The 21,705-nt window shown below is 43.8% G+C and overlaps 1 protein-coding gene across 2 annotated transcripts in view; it reads left to right on the top strand.

Moving 5' to 3' along the window:
- Positions 1 to 21,705, top strand: part of CPPED1 (calcineurin like phosphoesterase domain containing 1) — a 649,782-nt gene that overhangs the window by 143,644 nt on the left and 484,433 nt on the right. The window contains exons 1-2 of one of the 2 annotated variants that reach the window (XM_085632110.1): positions 1,363 to 1,463; positions 16,820 to 17,038. In XM_085632110.1, coding sequence (XP_085488236.1) covers positions 16,885 to 17,038 — 154 coding nt within the window. In that variant the 5' untranslated portion in view covers positions 1,363 to 1,463; positions 16,820 to 16,884. Of the gene's footprint in view, positions 1 to 1,362; positions 1,464 to 16,819; positions 17,039 to 21,705 lie in introns of those variants that run through there. The other variant, XM_085632109.1, reaches the window with a different exon arrangement.

Here is a 21,705-nt window from a genome sequence, read left to right as displayed (position 1 = left end):
TTACAAGCGTTTCAGCTATTGTAAATGACAATGCCTTTTATTTATGCATTAATTATCAAAACACATAATAAAAGGCATAATCATTTACAATGCCAATAGCTTAAACTCTCGCAAATGCGAGACCTATTGCATTGCAAATGCTTGTTTCGAACACATGGAGTTTATTCAAATGAAGGACGTTGACAAAGTCCTTTCAAAGGTGGAACTTGCAGTGACAACTTTTTTGTTTTACTATTTCTAAAATACGCATACATATTTCAATTCTGAAATGTTTGAACTGGTAATAGTATTACCAACTCTTTTGAAGTTTTCCTTAAAGAGAGTTTTTGCTTTATACGTTTTGGTCTTATCAAACAGTGTGGGATATCTGTGCATTTGTCAATCGAAGGTCCTTTGAAGGTTCAGGCCCAGCTGACTATCTGATGTTTTTATGAAGCGCCGCTGGATTATTTGAGGTCAGTCTGACTGGAAATCTTCCCTTTCTCAAGCTGTTTTGATTGCAGCGGTATATTTCCGGGAGGTGGTTGACTACAGAGCCTTATTAAGGAGATTTATCTTTTCGGTATTCCAGGCCGGCGTTCGTGGCTTTTTTTTTTTAACTAAGATAATAGCCACTTTCCCCTCTCGCGCTGCTTTAGGATATATCACGTGATAGCCAAATGATATTTTATTTCCGAATTCGGTTCTCTCTTGATTTACAGATTGAGGGAGACAATCAAGATGGGGCTAAATAAGACTCACAAATAAATTCACTTGTAAGTCGCAGCTGTCAGACTCCTCATTCTTTTCTAACACTGGTGTAGATGTGTACCCGAGCATCAAAACACGGATTAAAAAACTGAGCAGACTAAAAAGGAAAAGGAAATTGCTGGTCGCCTATACTGGCGCCAGTTGACTGAACATGGCTCTTTTCACTTGCATCTATGAGAATAAAACGTGAATGTAATTTCTTACCTTTGTGGAGCTATTTATGTGTTAAACATGAACAGTACTTTTCTACGGCTCATTAACTGTAGCAGTGGCGTAACATAGGCCCCCCCGCAGCCCTCGCGGTGCAGGGGAGTCCGAGCTCCAGGGGCCCCCCTCAGCACAGTACCCTGGCCTGAGAGCTCCTTACTGACTCACGAGGGGGGGCCCTCAACTTTCATTGCGCCACTGAACTGTCTTTTGGGCAGGCCAAGATCTTCCTTCGCATAACTTGCATCACGTGAGTAAGTAAGAATGCGGCATCAGGCACGAGGCTGCTCTGCCCACGTGCACCCCGGAGCACGTGGCCCTGCATTATGCTGCTATTACTGTCATTGAATGTGCTGTGCAATACATGTAATTTTACTCCCCTACTACCTTCCTGCATCTTTTGCTGCCACACAGGGAAGCAGAGCTCTGGCCCCTCTAGTCTGCTCCTGAAGTAGTCTCCACAGAGAGCTGGCAACTTCAGGATCTCACCGGCTCTTTGACTGCGGGTAAGAGCGCGCGCGTGGAAGGGATATGGACAGTCCTTGCTGAATCTGTTTATAGGTTGCTGCATCCCTTAACATTGGTGCTGCAACAATTAAACTCTCATGGTCTTGTCAAACAACCCATTCTGACTCCTTCTGTTCCCCCAATTTTTCTTTTTTTTTTTTTTAAACGATTTATATCGCGCAAACTAAGCCCAAAGGCATCAAGGCGCCTTAATCTTCAGCAATATCGAGGTGCTGGCGGACATAAACATAGTTACGCAGGAAGAACTTTACCATGGGTGTGACTCCTGCTCCATCTCGAAAAGGAGGAAAGGAAAGAGTCTGTCAAAAATGTAATTCACTGAAACACAAGGGGGAGCAGAAGTGACACCATACACTCCTGTATCGCCCCAGTCTCATCGAAGGGATGACCTTTGTCCCATCATGGGCTCTGAACAGACCTCTGTGTGATGTTTAAAAGCACGATGAGAGAAAGGCAGAAACAGTTAATAGAGCCCTGCTTAGTTTGTTTACCTTCCCCTGTGTTTGTGGCCCCTGTCACCAGAGGTAGCAAGGACAGCCCCCCCCCCCCCCTTCATGGATCCGGTTTTGTGTGAGATTCTGTCTCCCAACACAAGTTCCCAGTAAATTATCTTACCCTCAAACCCATTGAGTTCATTGCCTTGCTCAAAAGACTTGTAAGAAACTGAAACAATCGGCAGACATATTACAGGACACTTTTATTTGTAACATCATTACTGGCATTTTGGCTTCATGGAAAAACACTGTTAATAGTAGATGTCTGAGACTCAAGGATTCCCTGTTGCCAGAACATAAAAAGAAGATTGCCCAAAAATATAAGTGCAATTCAGATGTCAACAACTAAGTTTAAGCGTTATAATAGTGTTTGGTGGTAAATACAAGTCCTACTTGATGCTTCTGTTTTGTATATATATATTTCTGTTTTTACTATTCTCCATCCTGCTGCTGTAGTAAGTACTTCAGCCCTAGAGAAGCTGGCAGGCATATTGGGGCAGTGGCCTTTACCTGGGAATTGTCCAGTACTTTATCTCAATTGAACATGCTATACATTTAGTAAAATGGTGACCAATGATTCGTATACTTAACCTATTCAGGCATTAAATAGCCAATGCTTAATTGTAAAATGAAAAATATTGTAATTGTAAAAAAACAAAAAAAAAGTAAGGGTGTCCAAAGGTTTTCTAGGGAGCATGCTGACTGATGCCGAAAGCTGGGGTTGCAGACGGCCTCGTCTTGATCACACTCCAGATCTCTTTTTTTCCATCACCTACACTTACTTTCATTTTACCCCACTCTTGCAGGTTCGGTTCATCCCTGGTTCCTCTTTTGCCACTATTCTTCTATCTTTCTTCTCATTCTTTCTCCCTTTTCCACCTTTCTCTCTCTTGGTCTGGGTCAAAGCTTTTGATAATGAAAAATAAGTCTTGGTCCCTAAATATGAGGGCCAGTGCCGACCACCCGCAACACCAGCACAAAGTAAGCCCTGTAAATAGCACAACTGCAGCTCTGCAAATGTGGTATGAAAACACAACTACCATGTATACTGCAGGACGCCTTATTACAGGCAAATAGTTAAAACATCTTATAACTCAACAGGCACAGATTGCAGATCACCACTGTCAGTAAGAGATGCTCAATACTCAAGAAGAAAAAATGTATATAACTATATATCCACAAAAGCGCAGGGGATCCTGGGTAGTTCCCAAGATTTAGCTGGAGGACAGCCCCATTATATGGCACACACTGCACCACCACTAACACTCCAAATCTGCTCAGCTCAAATGTCTGTTTTTCTAGCAGAGATTGTAAGCATAGGATTAGCACAGTGCCATCCAAGCTGAGCTAGAAAGTGGCAATAGCCTTTTACCATACTAAGCACAATATTACATCTTGGATTGGTAAACTACCATTCAAGCCAACCTAGAATGAATAATAGCAACCCCTGAGACAAGTATTCCTTTCTTATCATATGTATTTTTCCAATCCAAGCTGTAATATTGTGGGATAAACATACAAAATCAGGTGTAGGTGGACGCATTCAAAATAGAGGCAGATGAGGTGCTGTCCCCCTGCCCCTTTCATTCCCCTACCCGAAAAGGGTAAAAGGAAGGTTGGAAAGACTGCACACTTGCCATAAAATAGCAGTGTAGAAAAGTTTATTTCAAAACCATTTTTTGTCAGTGAATTCTGCAATGTTATACAAATTCATTATGCGATGCTGTGAATCCACTCGGATAAACACAGGTGCTGTTATTGTGTGGGCAAAAGACTCACAGATGATGGATGGAATGCAGAGCAAATCAGACATTCACCCCCAGTCAATAGATCTGGGACCAGTCCTAGGATGCTTGTTTCCAGTCCAGGGAGGACCTGGCTTGGCACTTCAGGCTGGACTGTTCCCAGTGGGCACGGGGTCAAGACTGATTTGCATATGGCTGGCTTCAAACTGGAATGGCATGGGGAGAAAAAAAACTATTGAGTTAGGCCCAGATCTCGGTACTGGGGTGAATGTATGACATTGTTCTGCTTTCTGTTCTTCAATTGTTCTTTTTGCATTTGTCACCCGAGTGGGACGGGTATGCCCGGATGTGAGTGCCGTGCTCTCCATACCACTGGAGTCAAGCTATCCTGGCTGATGAGAGGTGAAACCCCGAACCCGGTCCTAGGATACTTGTTTCCAGTCCAGGGAGGACCTGGCTTGACAGTTCGGGCTGGACTGTTCCCATTGGGCACAGGGTCAAGACTGATTTGCATATGGCTGGGTTAAAACTGGAATGGCATGGAGAGCAAAAACACGATGGATTTAGGCTCAGATCTCTGTACTGGGTGAATGTATGACATTATTCTGCATTCTGTCCATCAATTGTTCTTTTTGTTATTGTGTAGGCAACAACTACTTTTAGAACTAGCACTTATGTAGCTTTAGATGTGTCACAAAGAAACCAAGTGTTAATAAAAAATCAAATAGGTTTACCTAGTAATTTATAGCTGTTAACATGCTACATATAGAGTTTTTGTAAATGCAGCATGATGTTTTTTAAAATTTTATATTGGCATTGTTATATAATTTTATGTATATATCTTTAAGACATTAGGTTACTGGTTGAGGGGGTGAAACCCTCCTCAAGCGGGAACCACAATCTTTATCAGAGTGAAGTCACAAGCAATCCCTAAAATAACTTGGGCCTACCCTTGGGTAGCTTGGCACAGAGCAGTCAGGCTTAATTCAGAGGCCATGTGTAAAGTATTTGTGCAGCACCACAGATATTAACACAGTAAAAACACACCACAAAATATTCCCACACCAGATTGGAAAAATAGAGCAATTTTAAATAAATAAAACCAGACCAAACCGACAAAAATCCAATCAGAATTGGAGATATGCAGATTTAACGATTTCAGTAAAAATAGCTCTAAAAAGCAGAAAGCGCCAACTGTGGATATCTGGTTGGGTTGGACTGGAACAAAGTCACAACTTCAGTCCGACTGGATTGGAATATGGGCCGGCTACAGGGACCTACTTAGGCCCTCTGGACAAATAACCTTGTATTCTGGTTTGAAGAGCATTGCATGGGTCTGCATCAAAGATGCATCGTGCAGCCCAAACAATCGATGGTCTCGTGATGGGGTGAGTCTGTGGTGCGAGGCCCTGCATTGGTGTTGAGGATCCCGTCAATGAGGGTTTGCGATGGAAGTCTGGCATCGAGGGTTTGCAACGCAGTTGGGGGTGATGCATCGGTTCCGAGGAGCTGCGATGTAGAGTCCGGCGTCGTTGTTGAGGCGGCCATCAACGAGGAATTTGAGGGCCTGCGCTGGGGATGTGTTGCACAGCTGCGGTTCCGATGATGCAACTGGCTGCGATGCGGGTCTTTGCACGTGAGACGATCCATGCGGAAGCAGCAATTTGTCAGTTCTGCTCAGGGTTGCATTGCGCAGCAGAGGAGATGCGTAGTTTCTGGTGGATCCACAGAAGCTGACTAAAACACCTTAGTCCCACTTCAAGGGTCCAGAACTGAGGTGGCACCACTCTGCAGGGCAGACTCAAAGATGGCAGAGTCCAGGTTCTGGGTTCAAGGTTGTTGGAGCTTTCTGTTCCTGAGATTCTAGACAAGGGGCACGCTAACTAGCCCTTGGAATCACTTTGGGGGTCCTGGGTTCAACAGATGCAGGTCCAGTCCGTTGACCAAGACAGGAGGGTAGCAGGCAACCAGTCAGCACAGCATGGCAGCAGTCCTTCAGAGCAGCAGTCCAGCCCAGAGGCATTCCTTTCAGCAGCACATCAATCCTTCCTAGCAGAGTATCCACATGGCCAGAAGTGTGCTGAAGAGTTTGTGTCTGGGGTCCAATATTTATACTAGGTGCTTTTCCTCTGGAAGGTCAGAGAACCTTTTAGAGGTTTCTCTTTGAAGTTCCCAAACATTCTACCTTCCCTGGCTTCAGACTAACTATGGGGGTCTGCAGCCCTTTGTGTCGAGGCAGGCCACAGCCTATTCAAGTGTAAGTACACAACTCTGCCCTCCCATTCTGCCAGTGGTGGCCCATCCAGGCACACCCAAGCTCTCTGTTGTGTGTGGCTGTCTAGTATGAATTCACAAAACCCAACTGACAGCTAAACCCAGTCATGTGACCCAGAGACAGGCTACAGGCACCAAGTGGCTAAGGCAGGAAAAGGCCATCTTTCTAAAATTGTAATTTAAAATTCGACTTTACCATGAGAGGATTTTTCATTACAATTCCAATGACACCAAACATGAACTGGTTATCTGCTTCAAGGTTTGGGCCTGGTAAAAGGTTTAGAACTGCACATGCAGGCTTCAGTGGCAGGCCTGAGACAGGCTTACAGGGCTACTCAAGAGTGTAGCACAAAAAGTGTTACGGGCCCATTAGTAGCATTTAATGTAGAGGCCCCGAGTACCTGTAGTACCATTGTATTAGGGACTTGTAAGTAAATTAAATATGCCAATTGGTGATAAGCCAATGTTACCATGTTTTAAGGAGAGCGCACAAGCATGCTAACACTGGTTAGCAGTGGTAAAGTGCACAGAGCCCTATGGGCAACGAAAACAAGTTCAGCCAAAGTGGAGGGTAAAGACAAAAAGTTTGGACGTGACCAGGCAGAGAGGACCAGGTCCAACAAAATGGGTTTGTGTTGTATCATGAGTAGAAGAAACAATTCCATAAGAAAGGGAACATTTGTGAAAGATAATGGAAAAAGGTTAAGAAAAAAGGTGTGACTAGATGCGGTAATATTATACAGCACAGCAAAGCTGTAGGCATATATGTAAGTTAGTAAATCATTCATAACATTGGCATTTGTGAGAGCATTATTGAATACCTTTCCCTTTAGCACATTCGTCCATGTAACAATGGCAGGTATACACAAATTCAAATACATAGAATTCAGTGTAGCCAAGGCCCTTAATTTATGGAGATTCTCAAGGACAGCATGGCACAAAATAGAAAATTGGCAATAGCAGTGAAACATAAAAAATAAATTGTGTTTTTTGCTTTTAGAAGAACGCCTATATGCTAGCATGTCTTTATTGTGTTAAATGGTTACAGGTTATTATGACAGCAAGCACAATGGGGAATGACACCGGTCCCTATGACAGGGCAAGGTATCCCAAAAATATCCGCTTCTTAAACAAAGTAGCCATAAATCAGTAATTTGTCATTATATCAGCAAAGTAAATACATTTACCTACACAAACTGGCTCTCAATTACAAGCTACACTTACTGGCTCAACTTGGCCCCTGACACCGGATTTCTGCTGTAGCCGTCATCGCCTTTTGCCCTCTGCCCTCTGCCCTCTGAAAAAACCTCAGCAACTCGCCGGACCCGCTCCGCGGGTCCCGCAGCGCATAGAAGTCCAGCGGGAGCTGCTGCAGGCAGAAGGGCTGGTTCCTCTGTGTGTCACTATTTGGGGCGTGTTGGTGCTGGCAGGGCTGCGAGCACGCTAGCAGGGACTCCATCACCCAGGAGTCCCTGCCTGCCCAATCCGTTTCACCTGGGCTGCTCTCCCTGCTGGCCCCGCCCCCCCGCCCACGGAGTAAAAACGGGCTTCTGGATTGTCTTCGTGGGATTCTTACTGGCTCAACTTGGCCCCTGACACCGGATTTCTGCTGTAGCCGTCATCGCCTTTTGCCTTCTGCCCTCTGAAAAAACCTCAGCAACTCGCCAGACCCGCTCCGCGGGTCCCGCAGCACATAGAAGTCCAGCGGGAGCTGCTGCAGGCTGAAGGGCTGGTTCCTCTGTGTGTCACTATTTGGGGCGTGTTGGTGCTGGCAGGGCTGCGAGCACGCTAGCAGGGACTCCATCACCCAGGAGTCCCTGCCTGCCCAATCCGTTTCACCTGGGCTGCTCTCCCTGCTGGCCCCACCCCCCCGCCCATATACATTGACATCTAATACTATTTTAGAAGGTCGCACGCCAGCAGCGCGGGAGCGCCCGGGGCTAAGCCCGGGCAAAGGGCGGGCCGTCCGAGGACGATTGAGGACGGGACGGGCCACCCTTTTAAGATTCATTTCGTGGTAAGAGACTTATCCCTGTATTGCTACCAAGACCTAAAAGACACGGACACTGTACCCCGTTTTCCGCACTTGTAATTTGGTATTTGTATATTTTCTACCATTATGTCATCAGACGCAGGGAAATCACATACTTTAACAGTTAATACTTCTAAAGGAACAGTAACTGGTACAATAGACCAATTCTTTAAACGTGTTACAACTGTTCTGGAAAAGGAAATTGCGGATACAGAGAAGCGTCTGTCATTAGACCTGTTAACCGGTAAACGCTCCTCTTTAGGTCAAATTGGGAAAGTACCCTCCCCTGGGGCGAGAAATGTGGATCTGGGTAGTGTTAGCACCCACCCCATTGCCAAAAGGGAAGAGATAGATATAGAGATAAACTCCCCAGGTGAGGTCCCCCTCTCCGGCCACACAACTAGCTTAAATACATCTGGGCTATCTGACTCACCGAATTTGGTTATATCCTCTCCGCTGACTACAGGGCACCTTGAGAATAGATAAAAAAAAACAAAAAGAAAGAGACGAGGATCCCCTATTATGTCACCCCCGGTTAAAAAGGAGAAAGCAAAACCCTTGGCACAAACTTCGTCATTTATAGGGCCCCTTGAGATAAACAACCCAACTGCAAGCGCTAACACCATTGGCCAGGACCCCGCGGGTGAATTACTTACCAAAATAGAGACCATGGTCAAGTCCCTCCTACTCCCTCTTCTTGAGAGAACTAGACTAATAAGCTCATATTTGGACGATTTGGGCAAACAAATGCTAGGGAATAACTTGGTTCTAACTGAACTACTAAGGTCACAGACCAAAATCAACATTGCTGACCCTGCTGCCCCTTCTATTCGGCCTTCAGAACAACCATCAACCAGCGGTATCCTTATGAAATCTCATACCGCGCAGGGGAAAAAAGCATTGGCCAAATCATCCAAAGAAACCACCAATAAAGAAAAAACTAAGCCCCTAGCAAATGGCAAAGAAACAGAAAGGAAGACAAAGGTCGGTGATAGGTCTAAAGCTGGAAAGATAGGAGAAGCTGAAAAGAAACTCTCTCCGGTAACAAATGATATACCTGTAGAAGATAGATTGGAGAACGGGAATGGCGAATGGCCACTTCAGCGCCCTAATATACCATTGAGTAGAAGAGTGGATTTACCTCCTGAATCAGCCCCATATACGATTATTATGACTGGGGTACCAGAATTGTCAGAGGGAATTAGGGAGGACCATCATGCCTTAAAAAACAAAACCATTTATTGGTTGAAGCAAAATAGACCTCTTCCCGCGCATATAAATAGGGAAATCCTAATGGTGAGACGTACGAGCTGGGTTGGAACAAGACCAAAAGAAAAGAAGGGGGACGTGATAATCATAAATTTCAGGGATCATAGAGCTGTTAGATGTATTGGCGACTAGTATGAAGCCAGAGGGGGGGACGGTATTTCCACACACTATGTCAATTACTTTTACCCACGAGAACTGACTTCTTACCCAAAACCAAACCCTGTAAAAGAGTTTCATTTAGATTGGAGGGAAGCGGGCTACCAATTTCCCCATCAAAACTCTCGTAATTATCCATTCTACCCTCAGCCCACTAGGAGGTTTCAGAACAATAACCCCCTACTACACCAGAGGTTTAATGTACCCACCTTTAACCACTTCTCGACGCTGTTTGGCTTAGACGAGGTAGATTGACTTAGTCTGAAGCAGGCCTCCTCACTAAAATCAATTATGGTAGATCCTACCACTCTCAAAGAGGATGCTATTCCAAGCGAGAGTGCAGAAAGACAAGAAATGGAAAGCAGTAACCACTTACTACTACTTAATTTGACACCGGCTAAAGGAGTAGACAATATTACTCTGGGGAATAATCTCTGTAGTAGATCTAAGCACATTGGGGTTGATGGGCAAAGGGTCCTCGAGAATCTACCCGTAGCAGAGGCTGTTAGTATAAATAAAAGTTTAGACCTCAGAAAGGACGATAATAAAGTACAAATTATGTCCTGGAATATAGCGGGTTTACGCACAAAAATTATGAATGGAAGTGCCCTGGACTTTGTTCAAGACTACCACGTGATATGCCTACAGGAGACATGGATTACTACTGAAACGCATCTGATGGGGTATAAAACTTATTTTTCCCCGGCAGTAGCAGGCACTCATGGTAGGGCTAAGGGTGGCCTGATGGTATATATAAAGAACACCATATCAGGGTTAAAAGTAACAGCTCTGAGTTTACAACCTAACTATCAGATATTGAGACTATCGTTTCAGAAGAAGAGGATAATCATCCTGGTAAATATGTACGATAATCTGTTAGAAAGTGAGAGAGTAAAAACACTCGGGACTCTCCGTAAGAAACTTTTTACCCTGACAAAACAAACGCAAGGGTTAGATGTCCCAAGCATTATATGGGGGGGGCGATTTTAACCATCATCCCTGCGATGGGAAAAATAGCAATATTTGTGGTGTGGTGGACGAAACAGAAAACTACACGACCCACTTTAGTCATTCTGGGGTAGGAGATTTTCTAAATGAAACTCTGTCTGAATTAGGTTTGGTGATATTAAACGAAACTAAAACACCTTGTGGGCAGTTACAGCCAATTTACCTGAGTAGCGGGTGGGAGACGACGATTGATTACATATTGGTCTCAGCGACACTTGGTAGCAAGGCCCAGAGATTTAGATTATTAATAAACACTTTAAGCGATCACGCCGCTCTGGGCTTTGACTTGGTTGTGGACCAGGGGTAATTAACACCACAGCTCTTGATGACCGCACTTGCCCAGAACAAGATATATTTAAAAAAAATAAATGGCTATACCATAGGATGGGGAAAGATAGACCCAGTAGACCTGACAAACAAGGTGGTACTCGCGGTATATCCTGCCATAGTGAAGTGCCTAGATATTGACATAGGTGAAGAGGAAGTTTTGCATAATTTCAGTGCAATTCTGGATAAGGTAAACGATTGTTTAACAAGCATTAAGAAAGGGAAAAGGGCGGGAAAAAGGGTGGTTTAACCACGACTGTACTATGGCTCACAAATCCCGAAAAATAGCGTTAACAAAAACTGTAAGAGACCAAGAGGAAATTCGTAGATTAAGAAGGTCCTACCGATTAGCTTGTAAAACAAGAAAACAGGAACTGAAAAGCACTGTGGGATCAACTATATGCGAGTTCCCAGAATAGAAATAGCGAACAGTTCTGGAAGGTGGTGAAGACACCCTTCCTGACAGACGCAAGTGACCAGCCAACAGTAGAAGTGGCGATTGAGGGTCTAGCATGGGTAAACCATTTCTCTAAAGTTTTTGGTAAACCATCAGAAGTAGATATAGCAGAGGATAATAATCGGAGCATACAAGGTAATCTATTCCCGATTCCCTTAGATTATGGAATCCATGAAGTCATAAATGCAGTTAAAATGAGCAAATGTGGAAAAGCCCCTGGCCCAGATGGGGTACCAGTTGATTTTTTTTAAGTTTAAATTAGACTTGTGGGCCCCAATTTTAAAGAGGGTGTTAGACGCTGCAATGAAGTGTGGGATAATTAAATCCTGGACCCAATCGATTATGGTCCCTATATTTAAGAAGGGAAACAGGGAGGAGGTGACCTGCTATCGGCCAATCTCGCTACTCGATTCGCTGGGAAAAGTACTGGGCAGAGTGGTTCTCCAGCGTCTTCAGGAGTGGGCAGATGACTGTAAGACTCTATCTGATATCCAGTTCGGCTTCTGAGAGGGCTTCGGAACAACCGAGCAAGCACTGAACTTAGCTTTACTGATGGGAAAATACGTGTCAGCAAAGCAGGGAAGGTTATACATGGTCTATGTTGACCTCTCCGCGGCCTTTGTCTGCGTCTCCCATTCGAAGCTTTGGTCAGTTCTTACTGACATGGGTATAGATTCAGCCCTTGTAAACCTTCTTCGAGCGCTATATTCTAATGCTTCATCTAGGGTGCGCTTTGGAACGCAGGGCAAATTATCTGAGTCCTTCAAGGTGGAGCGGGGTGTGAGGCAGGGTTGCGTGCTGGCCCCCTTTCTCTTCTCCCTTTACATTAACGGTCTTGAGGTGGCGATGTTGAGGGGGGGTCAGGACCTCCCCCGAGTGAAAAATCGCCTGGTACCTGCGCTCCTTTACGCGGATGATGCCGTGATCCTGGCACGCACCCCGCGAGAGCTGCAGAAAGCATTGGAAAGATATTCAAGGTTTATGGGTCGTTTGGATCTTAAAATAAATATAAAAAAAACATATGTCATGGTGGCAGGAAAGGGAAAGAAAGGGGGAAGGAGTATTTTTCTTGACAAAGAAAGGCTAGAACTGACTACCCAATACCCATACCTCGGGGTCATGATGGACGAAAAGCTTAACTGGAAAGCGGCCATCGAAGCCCGCAAACATCAACTTCTGCGAGCAATAATCGCCCTTATAAAATTCTCCCAGAAGTTAGGAAAGAGGCCACCAGTAGAGCTGCTCCGTATTTATAAAGCAAAGTGTCATTCCATCGCACTTTACGGGGCGGGGCTGTGGGGACACAAAAACACCAACGCATTACAGGTAGCAGAGAATACATTTATGAGATTCCTCCTGGCGGTACCCAAGCGAGTATCTACCTTTGCCTGCCATGCAGAGCTCGGAATGCCTCACATAGAGGATTTGGCAAAAATCCAACCACTATTGTTGTGGCGCCGTATCTGGACGTCAACAAAAAATTTATTTACAAAAGAGATAGTGGCAGATTGTATGTCCTTGGAACATGTGGGGAAAATAGAGTGGTTGCTATATGTGAAAAATCTCCTTGCAGACCTGGGGTTGGCTAAATATTATTCTAACCCCGAATCAATTGCTGAGATCCCAAAGAAAGACTTAAAAATAAGGGCTCTGAGCCATATGGAAGAACTACGGTTGAGTAAAGAGATAAAAAAAAAACATCAGTCCAACATTCCTTGGCAGTAACGACCACCCTGGAAATGAAACCATATCTGACATACGTTGAGTCACAATTTGAGCGCTTTTTGTTGGTACGATTTAGATTGAACATTTTCCATAGGCTTGTAGCTTTTCCTAAAAGACATAATTGGGATGAGTGTTTAACGGTGTGCCCTTGCGACGAAACGTCTGAACAATCAACAATGCATACCGTTTTGTTCTGCAAATATTATACTGCACATCGCAAACTATGGCTAATTCCCTTGCTGAGAAGCCTTGGCCTCAGAAGAGGCCGTCCTGCTATGCTGCGCTTGCAATTTTTGAATACTGTACTGATCTCTAAATGTGTCAGCACGCTTTTAAAGTGTATTTTTAAACACAGAGCAAATTTTGGATGATGTAAAGTTTGTTAATTTAAGGAGAAGGGTAGTTCCTTTTTAATGTAAAGATAATAAATCTTGTTGTATGCCCGAGAAAGGGAATTTTAAAAGTGATGCTCAAGGAACAATTTTCAGTTTGGCATTTTAATGTAATGTATTGTGACAGTCTTTTATGGTTTTTCTTTTCTGAAAACCGAATAAAGATTTACTTACTTACAAGCTACACATCATGTCACTTATGCAGTCCAAAAAGGATTTCTGGTTGCCTCATCACCTAAGGCAAACTCAAATAGAACAACGTAACCAGTCACAAAATGCAATAGCCTTGATGGACACACTATCCAAGCAGTGGCAAACCATGAAAAATACGTGAAAGCCAAAGGTTAAAGGTGGCCAAAAGCGTACTTTCTCTTTTTAGGTTGAGTGCTGTCTGGTTTGCTAAAGACATCTTAGGGACATTCAGAAATCTGATCTAGGAATGCATTCCGCCTGTTGCTTACCATTGGCTTTGTGATTTGTAACTCACATTTTATGGCTTTCTATTTGATGGCTTTATTTGCTTTAGTCTGTCCAGTTTGAGTTCGTCCCTCCCATTGCTTAAACCTTGTTTACTGTATTCTTCCATGAACTTGCTTTCTGTAAGCAGGCCTTTAAATCTTGTTCTTATCTTTTCACATTTGCCATGCATTCAAAGGCAGAGGTCTAATGTCAAGCTCAGGCTTCCAAGGGAGTCTGGTGCCTACTTCTCTTTTTCTGACTTCAATGTGAGAAAATGTATTTAACAATCCTGCCTCCTACCCATGTAAGAGAGGACATAGGATGTTTTCCTTTTCTAACACACACAAAAATTATGTTTCAGAATATATCAGAATAAGTACAAATGAAGCACTTTTTAATGTAATTCTGAAGTGTGGTGGGTACAAATATTTGAATAGGATCAAAACTCATCAATACACTAGGTGATTACGTTTGGACACATTATCGTTTGTGTGCAGTAAAACCATATTTTGGTGCAAATGTAACGGTAATTTCAATTGAAAAGGTGTTGTCTGTAAGGGCAGTGCACTACCTCACCTTGCATTCTTCACACTACGCCACTGCACTCTATACCCTTCCCTCCAATCCGTTCTACGACACTCTTCTCCACTCCAATCTATGCCACTCACTCCAGGACACAACACGCCACTCCACTCTACACCCTTCCACTCCACACACTTCCACTTTAAGCCCCTCCACTCCACACCCTTCCACTCCACACCATTTACTCCAGTCCACTCTACCCCACTCCAGTCTGCACCACACCACACCACTCCACTCCAATATATCCCACTCTTTTCCATTGTACCCCACCACACTCCACTTTGCTTCAATCTACCCCATTCTACTCCACTCCAGTCTTCCTCACTCCACTTCACCCATTCTACCCCACTCCAATCCACCCCACTTCAATCTACCCCTCTCTAAAACAATCTACCCCAATCCAATCTACCCCACTCCAATGTATCCCACTCCCCTCCACCCCAATCTACCCTTCTCCAAACCAATCTCCCCCTCTTCACTCCCCTCTACTCCATTCCAACTTACCCCAATCCACTCAATGTAACCCAACCAACCCCACCCCTTGCAAGTCTACCCCACTCCACCCCATCTACTTTTCTCCACTCAAATCTACCCCACTATGCTCAAATCTACCACAGTATATCCCACTCTACTCCACTCCAATATACCCCACTCCAGTCTACCCTCTCCAATCTACCCCAGTGCACCACACTTCAGTGTACCCCAATCCAACCCACTTCACTACAATCTACCCGACTCCACTACAGTCTTATTCACTCCACTCTACCCCAGTCCAATTTACTCCACTACACTGCAATCTTTCCAACTCCTCTCCACTCTATTCTACCCCATTCCACCATAATCTACTGACTCCAAACTACCCACTCCAATCTACCACAATCTACCCCACTTAACTCCAGTCTAGTTCACTCCAATCTACCACACCTCACCACACTCCACTACACTCAAATCTACCATACTCCACCTCACTCCAGTCTACAATACTCCAATCTACTCGTCTCCAGTCTACCCCAATCCATCCCACCCCACTCGACCCCACTCCAATCCACCCCCCTCCAGTCTATTCCACTCCACTTTAATATACCCAACTCCAAACTACCCCATTCCACTCATCCCTCTTCAATCCACCCCACTCTAATCTACTGCACTCCATTGTAATCTACCCTACTGTAATCCACTCAATCTAATCCACTCCACCCTAATCTATCCACTCAGACCTCTTGCATGTATTTGATTTGCACCATATGACCTCTATTGCTCACTTTCCAGTTTCTCTTACCGTTGTGTCATACTCCCTCATGTCTGGATAAGAAGTTGGTTTACCAATGTGTGTATTCCAAGATACAGGTTACGTGTCACGTCAGATTTAAGAAATATCTGACATGCATAAAACTGGTAGCTTTCTACGCACTCAATTTTTTATGGCACCATGGGCTTGGAATACACACACTGGTAATCCAACTTCTTGTTCAGACCTGAGGGAGTATGACACAAGGGTAAGAGAAACTGGAAATCGAGCCATTGGGGGCATATGGTGCAAATCAAATACATGCAAGAAGACTGATTGAGGACCACACTTACCATTTGGATATTGTTTTTTGGATCTTTGGAGGAGAACAAATAAAGTTCACGTACTTCATGGGTGTCTACAGTACATTAATTAAGCCCTGAAGAAGTCTCATGTAAAGAGATGAAACGTGTTGGCTACATTGAGAAAAGCGTATTTTAAGAAGATGGGGATAAAGAAATAATTTTTTGAAAGTACGTGAATGGTGTTTGTGCATCCCATGACTTAATTGATTTGTACTTTCTGCAAATGAGGAGCTGTGTGTGCTGATCATTCTCACGCAATTGTGTTATGGGGTTATACCCCTGTGTTGAAGCCTAGGTAGCTGATCTTCTGATGTGGGCATCACAAAATTCAATCAATTTACTAGAAGTGACAAGTGCAATTTGTTTTGCCTTAGTCTCATAATTTGTAAAATACCCCACTCACTCCAATCTATCTAACTCCACTCCACCCCACTCCAATCTAACCACTACAATACACCTAAAATACCCCACTCTACCACACTCCATTCAACTCTACCCAATCTGCCCCATTCCACTTCACTCATATCTACTACATGCCACTTAAATCTACCCCGCTCCAGTCTGGGGCTCTTTTACCAGGAGCAGTATTCTGACCTCCATAACAAGTTCTGTGGGGAAGAACTACTGGGTCAGTGCATAATTGGGGTACATCTTGCAGTGCTGAGTTGAACGCAGAAGTCCCTTTTAACTTGAATCAGCATTTTCAGGCTGCAGGGAATGAGCGCTTTATGTCAATATTTGGTACTTTTTGCCTGTTATGGATTACTTACTAAACATGTTTGGGATACCATTTTAATACCTAACTTATTTCATTTTTTAAGCTGAGGAGTCGGAGTGGAAGGGCCCCTTCTACTTTATCCAGGGGGCTGACCCCCAGTTTGGCCTGATGAAGGCATGGGCAATGGGTGACTGCGATAATGGTGGCGATGAATGGGACCAAGAGATCAAATTAACGAAAGAAGCTGTCAAGGCCATTAACAAGCTAAACCCCAAACCAAAATTCTTTGTCCTGTGCGGTGACCTCATCCACGCAATGCCAGGTAAGTGCGCCATTTTGTACGTGTTTGACTGTCGTCTTATGGTGGATATCATGATTGCACTACAGTTGAGTTCAAAATTCACTCATATATATATAAACGCTGCTCCACATGCAGAGCATGTAAATTTGGGAAAAACACCACCCAATATTACACACCATTCAGCCCAGATCCATTTGATATACGTGGATCCTTTACCTGCAAAACAGAATTTGCCATTTATGTACTAACTTGTACTTGCGATCTTAGATATGTTGGGAGTACCCGGCAACCAGTACATGTTAGAATTCTTCAGCATTTACGTGCCATTGTAAATAATGATGCATCGTATCCGGTGGCGAGGCATTTTAAGATCTGCCACAACAACAACTTGCAATGCCTCAATTATTTTGTTATCGCCTCGGTTCCAAAAACCAGACGCGGTGGTGACCGGGATAAAATGCTGAGAAGATTGGAATCTGAATTTATTCTGAAACTAGATAGCAGATTCCCTAATGGGCTTAATACAACTGAGGATCTGCATGTGTTTCTTTAACATCTTTTTGTGTATTATCCATGGTCAGATTTCTTTGAAGTATCTTTGCCACGCCTGCTTTCACGTAAATCTATTAAGAATTTTCATGATTTTTTAAAAAAAAAATTCCCTTTTTTCCCTTCTTTTTCTTCATTTCTATAATTATTTTTTTCCCTGTGTGTGTTCAATTATACAATTCAGGGATATACAAATGTATTTTTTCACTTCATTATTTGACATAGACTCAGTGTTGCGTCTGTTTAGACCTTATATTTAAAACCAGCCGTGAGTTCACTCACAGTGTTCGTTCAAATATTATAATTGCATTTTATGCACTTAGGTAAACCTCATTACAATGGTTGGGTGTCCATATTAAAAAAAAACCGAAAATTTGCATATTTTGCACATTTTTTCCATGTGTTTACATCATTGCGTAATTTGCACATTTGAAATTTTTGTATACTATTTTTATACATATTTGTACAAATGAATTGAGTTTATAAATTTTATTCATAATATTTGCACTTTATTGCGTTATTTGCACAGGTAATTTGATATGGATATCGATATGTTGATGATTGTGGACAATCTGCATTACATGCACATATATTTTATAAAATTGTCCTACAATATTTGACATGACATAACATTTGGCTCAAAGCTTTATGGTTTTGGATTTTAACCAGTTTTTTACAAATTACATATACTGTGGTTTATTTTTGAAAATGTTTGGAAAACAGACTATACGTTTCTGAGTAGTATGTCTTCACTTCACATGGTGTGAAAAAAATGGTGAAAAAAAATGCAACTAATTGGAAACTTTAAGGTATTTAAAGGGCTTATTTTTTCAAACTGACTGTCTGTGAGCAAGGGCGGATGCCCGAAACGCGTCAGATTGGTGAAACTCGGCTTTAAGTAAAACGAAACAACTGTGCCTTACTTGGATTTGCGTGGTTTCCATTTCTTCGTTGACAGGGATTTCGTTGGAACTACAAGTGTGGAATATATATATATATATATATATATTCACTGAAAAAACCATAGGTTTCACACATGTTATAGTTAGCGGGAATTTTACTGATAAAAAACCAATGAAATTCCCCCGTTATAGTTAGTGCAGGCAACTATAACTCACGCGACCGCAATCCTCTGCTGATGCTAATACTGTATTTAGACACTTATTTGCCCATGTCTTCTTCCATAAATTTTTAGCTATACATATATTACAAACAATTTTTTTTCATAAAGACACATATGTCATCAGCAGAAGATTGCGGTCGCGTGAGTTATAGTTGCCTGCTCTAACTATAACGGGGGAATTTCATTGGTTTTTTATCAGTAAAATTTCCGCTAACTATAACATGTGTGAAACCTATGGTTTTTTCAGTGAATTTGCAAGGTTTTTTAAATGCTAATTCCTAACTATAACGTGTGTGAAACCTATGGTTTTTTCAGTGAATTTGTACGGTTTTTTAAATGCTAAGTTACTTTACGCCATTCGTGGCGTGCGCGCCCACTTAACGCAGTTCGTTCCGTGCGCGCACGGTGCGCTTTGCGCACCGTGCGTGCACAGTGAGCACGCGGTGCGCTTTGCGCACCGCGCACCCACTTTACGCAGTTAGTGCCGTGCACGCACGGTGGGCATGCGGTGCGCTATGCGCACCGCGTGCCCACGTTACGCTAGATGGGCCATGTACGCACGATGCGCTTCGCGCACCGTGCGCACATGGAGGACATATGATGCGCTTCGTTGTGAAAGGTAATATTTTAATTTTTCACATCTGTGATATGCCATGCACAAATGGGGCCCTTCGGGCACCATTTGCACATGGGGTGGGGAGAGTATGGATGATTTTTTTTAAAAAAAACTTTTTACCGTACGCGTACGGTAAGCGTAATCGGCGAAATTATCGAAAAAATTAAAATTCCGTTTTTGGCCTTGGGGGATCTTTGGGGACTCCCCCAACATGGCTAGGTGCTTAGGAGCTGTCTAAACAGCCCCTTTACATGTTTTTGTCCTTTGTTTTTTAATCCCCACTCAGAGTGCGAGAGAGAAAATGGCGGCCGCCGCTTCCTGGTTTCGACCGATTCGAATGTTTACTAAGATCTAACAGCCAATCAGAATCGCGCTCGCGCACGTCACCGTACGCGTACGGTAAGCGCACCGTAAGCGCACCGTAAGCTGGCTCAGATATATATATTGATTTAAAGGCTATTTTCTCAGAATCTACTGAACAGATTTACACCAAACCTACAAAAGGCACTTCCTTGACCTGTAGACTACCTCTCTGCCAAATTTCAAGGAACTCTGTTCAGCCGTTCGGGCTGTAGCTGTGTCTAAAGGTCCTATGGAAAAATGCATGGGAAAAACGCGTTTTGGGACCCCCCTTTTATCTCAGCCCCCGCTTGACGAATCCCCCCGAGACTTTCAGGGTAGGAGCGGAGCGTAGCGCCCCACCTATTTTGAAAATTTCGCGAGGATTCGCCAAAGTTATTCAAAATAGAATGTTGCGGTTTTCCTATGGAAACAGGGTCCTAACTATAACTACCTACTGGCGACCGCCAGTAGGTAATATAGATGTGTGTGTGTGTATATATATATATATGTATATATATATATATGTGTGTATATATAGATATATATATATATATATATATACATACATACATACACATATACACACACACTGTGTTGGCCAAAACACATCATGATCGACTTTGCACCGAACTGAGAATAAATTGCTACACTGATTGTTAAGCCAACAAAGTTGTCCGTATCTCTTTGAGTGTGCAAATACACGTTGGCATGGTAATTGGATATATATAGCCAAGTGAACAAGACCGCAGGCTTGCAGTCGAAACGTGTCTTCTTGCCTTGCTTGCCAAATAAAGAATCATCTTCAGCACCACTACTAGAGTCTGTGCCCTTTTGTTCGACTCGGTGAGGGCTTACTGAGGGATTTTGATTCGAAGTAATAAAGTGTATATACAATATCAGGGAACATATTTGGCCACATTTGGTGACAACATGCTGTGAGTTTGGTAAGAGTCCGCATCTATTAGAACAATAAGAACATAGTGAAAGGTAATATGTTTGTACATTCATGGTTGTCTCTAATTTTTATCCCGGTTTAGTGAGATAACAAATAACTGTGACTAATATTAATTGAAGCCACCCCCCTCCCTTCCAACAACGAGCTCAACGAAAAGCATCTTTTATATGGCACATTGTAACGAGTAGGGTTCATGGGGGTACTCGCCAGAAAAGAGGTCGACTTCAGAGTGACTTAAACCGGGTCCTATTCCACTTTATATATGTCTTTTTGTTCTGGCCAGCATAAGAAGGCAAAAGAAACTGAACAGAATCAGGGCAAAAGAAAATGTTCTGGGGCGTCAATGGATAATCCGTCTTATTCCTTTCTGGTCCCCATGGCGTCTCTCTCTGCTGTGGAAAGCGACTTCTATGGGTGCACTGGCGTTGACTCCTTGGGATCGACTTGTGGCTTTCAATCGGGAAGGTCGTTATGCAAACAAAAACAGAAGGACAAGAGTCAGGCGGTTTGTTTTGCTCGATACCTAAATCAGGAAGGGGGAGTGAGGGTACACCGGTGTACAAACGCAGACAGACTTGAAGGTATGGGAGTGCTCGTGAGGGGAAGGAACCAGGTTGTTTTACCGACTAGTCTCGGTAAAGGGGTTTTCCACTCTCTCCCCCTCCTTCTCCTTTCTCCCGACCCAGCCCTCCACTCGGCTCCGTACCTGTGAGAGCCACACCCCTCCGGTAGTGTGGCTGGGCGGTCAGCAGGGACGTTGGCCTCCGGGCACTCTTTCTTTCCTCCGGTCTTCACGGCAACGCTGTTCACTCCAGGCGTCCTCGGCTCTGCTCCTCTTGATCCGTTCACCCTCGCTCGCTGTCTCTCCCTCGATCTCCGCGTCCTTTCTTCTTCTGGGTTCCTCCCCGCCTCTTCTGCCCGGGCTGGGAGACGTGATTGGCTCACTCCAGGTGACGTCCTCTCTCCGGGTGTGGCTTGCCGAGGTTTTCCAAATGTTAAAGGCACAGGTCCCCGGGTCAGGGGTTTCCTCCAACCACACAGTGTTTTCGGCTGGGCTCCGGTTCTCGGGCTGCAAAGTAAGGACATGATGGCATTCAAGGGGG

Source organism: Triturus cristatus, chromosome 10 (genome assembly GCF_964204655.1).
Source record: "Triturus cristatus chromosome 10, aTriCri1.1, whole genome shotgun sequence".
Taxonomy (NCBI): Eukaryota; Metazoa; Chordata; class Amphibia; order Caudata; family Salamandridae; genus Triturus; species Triturus cristatus.
This window is presented reverse-complemented; position numbering and strand designations above follow the sequence as displayed.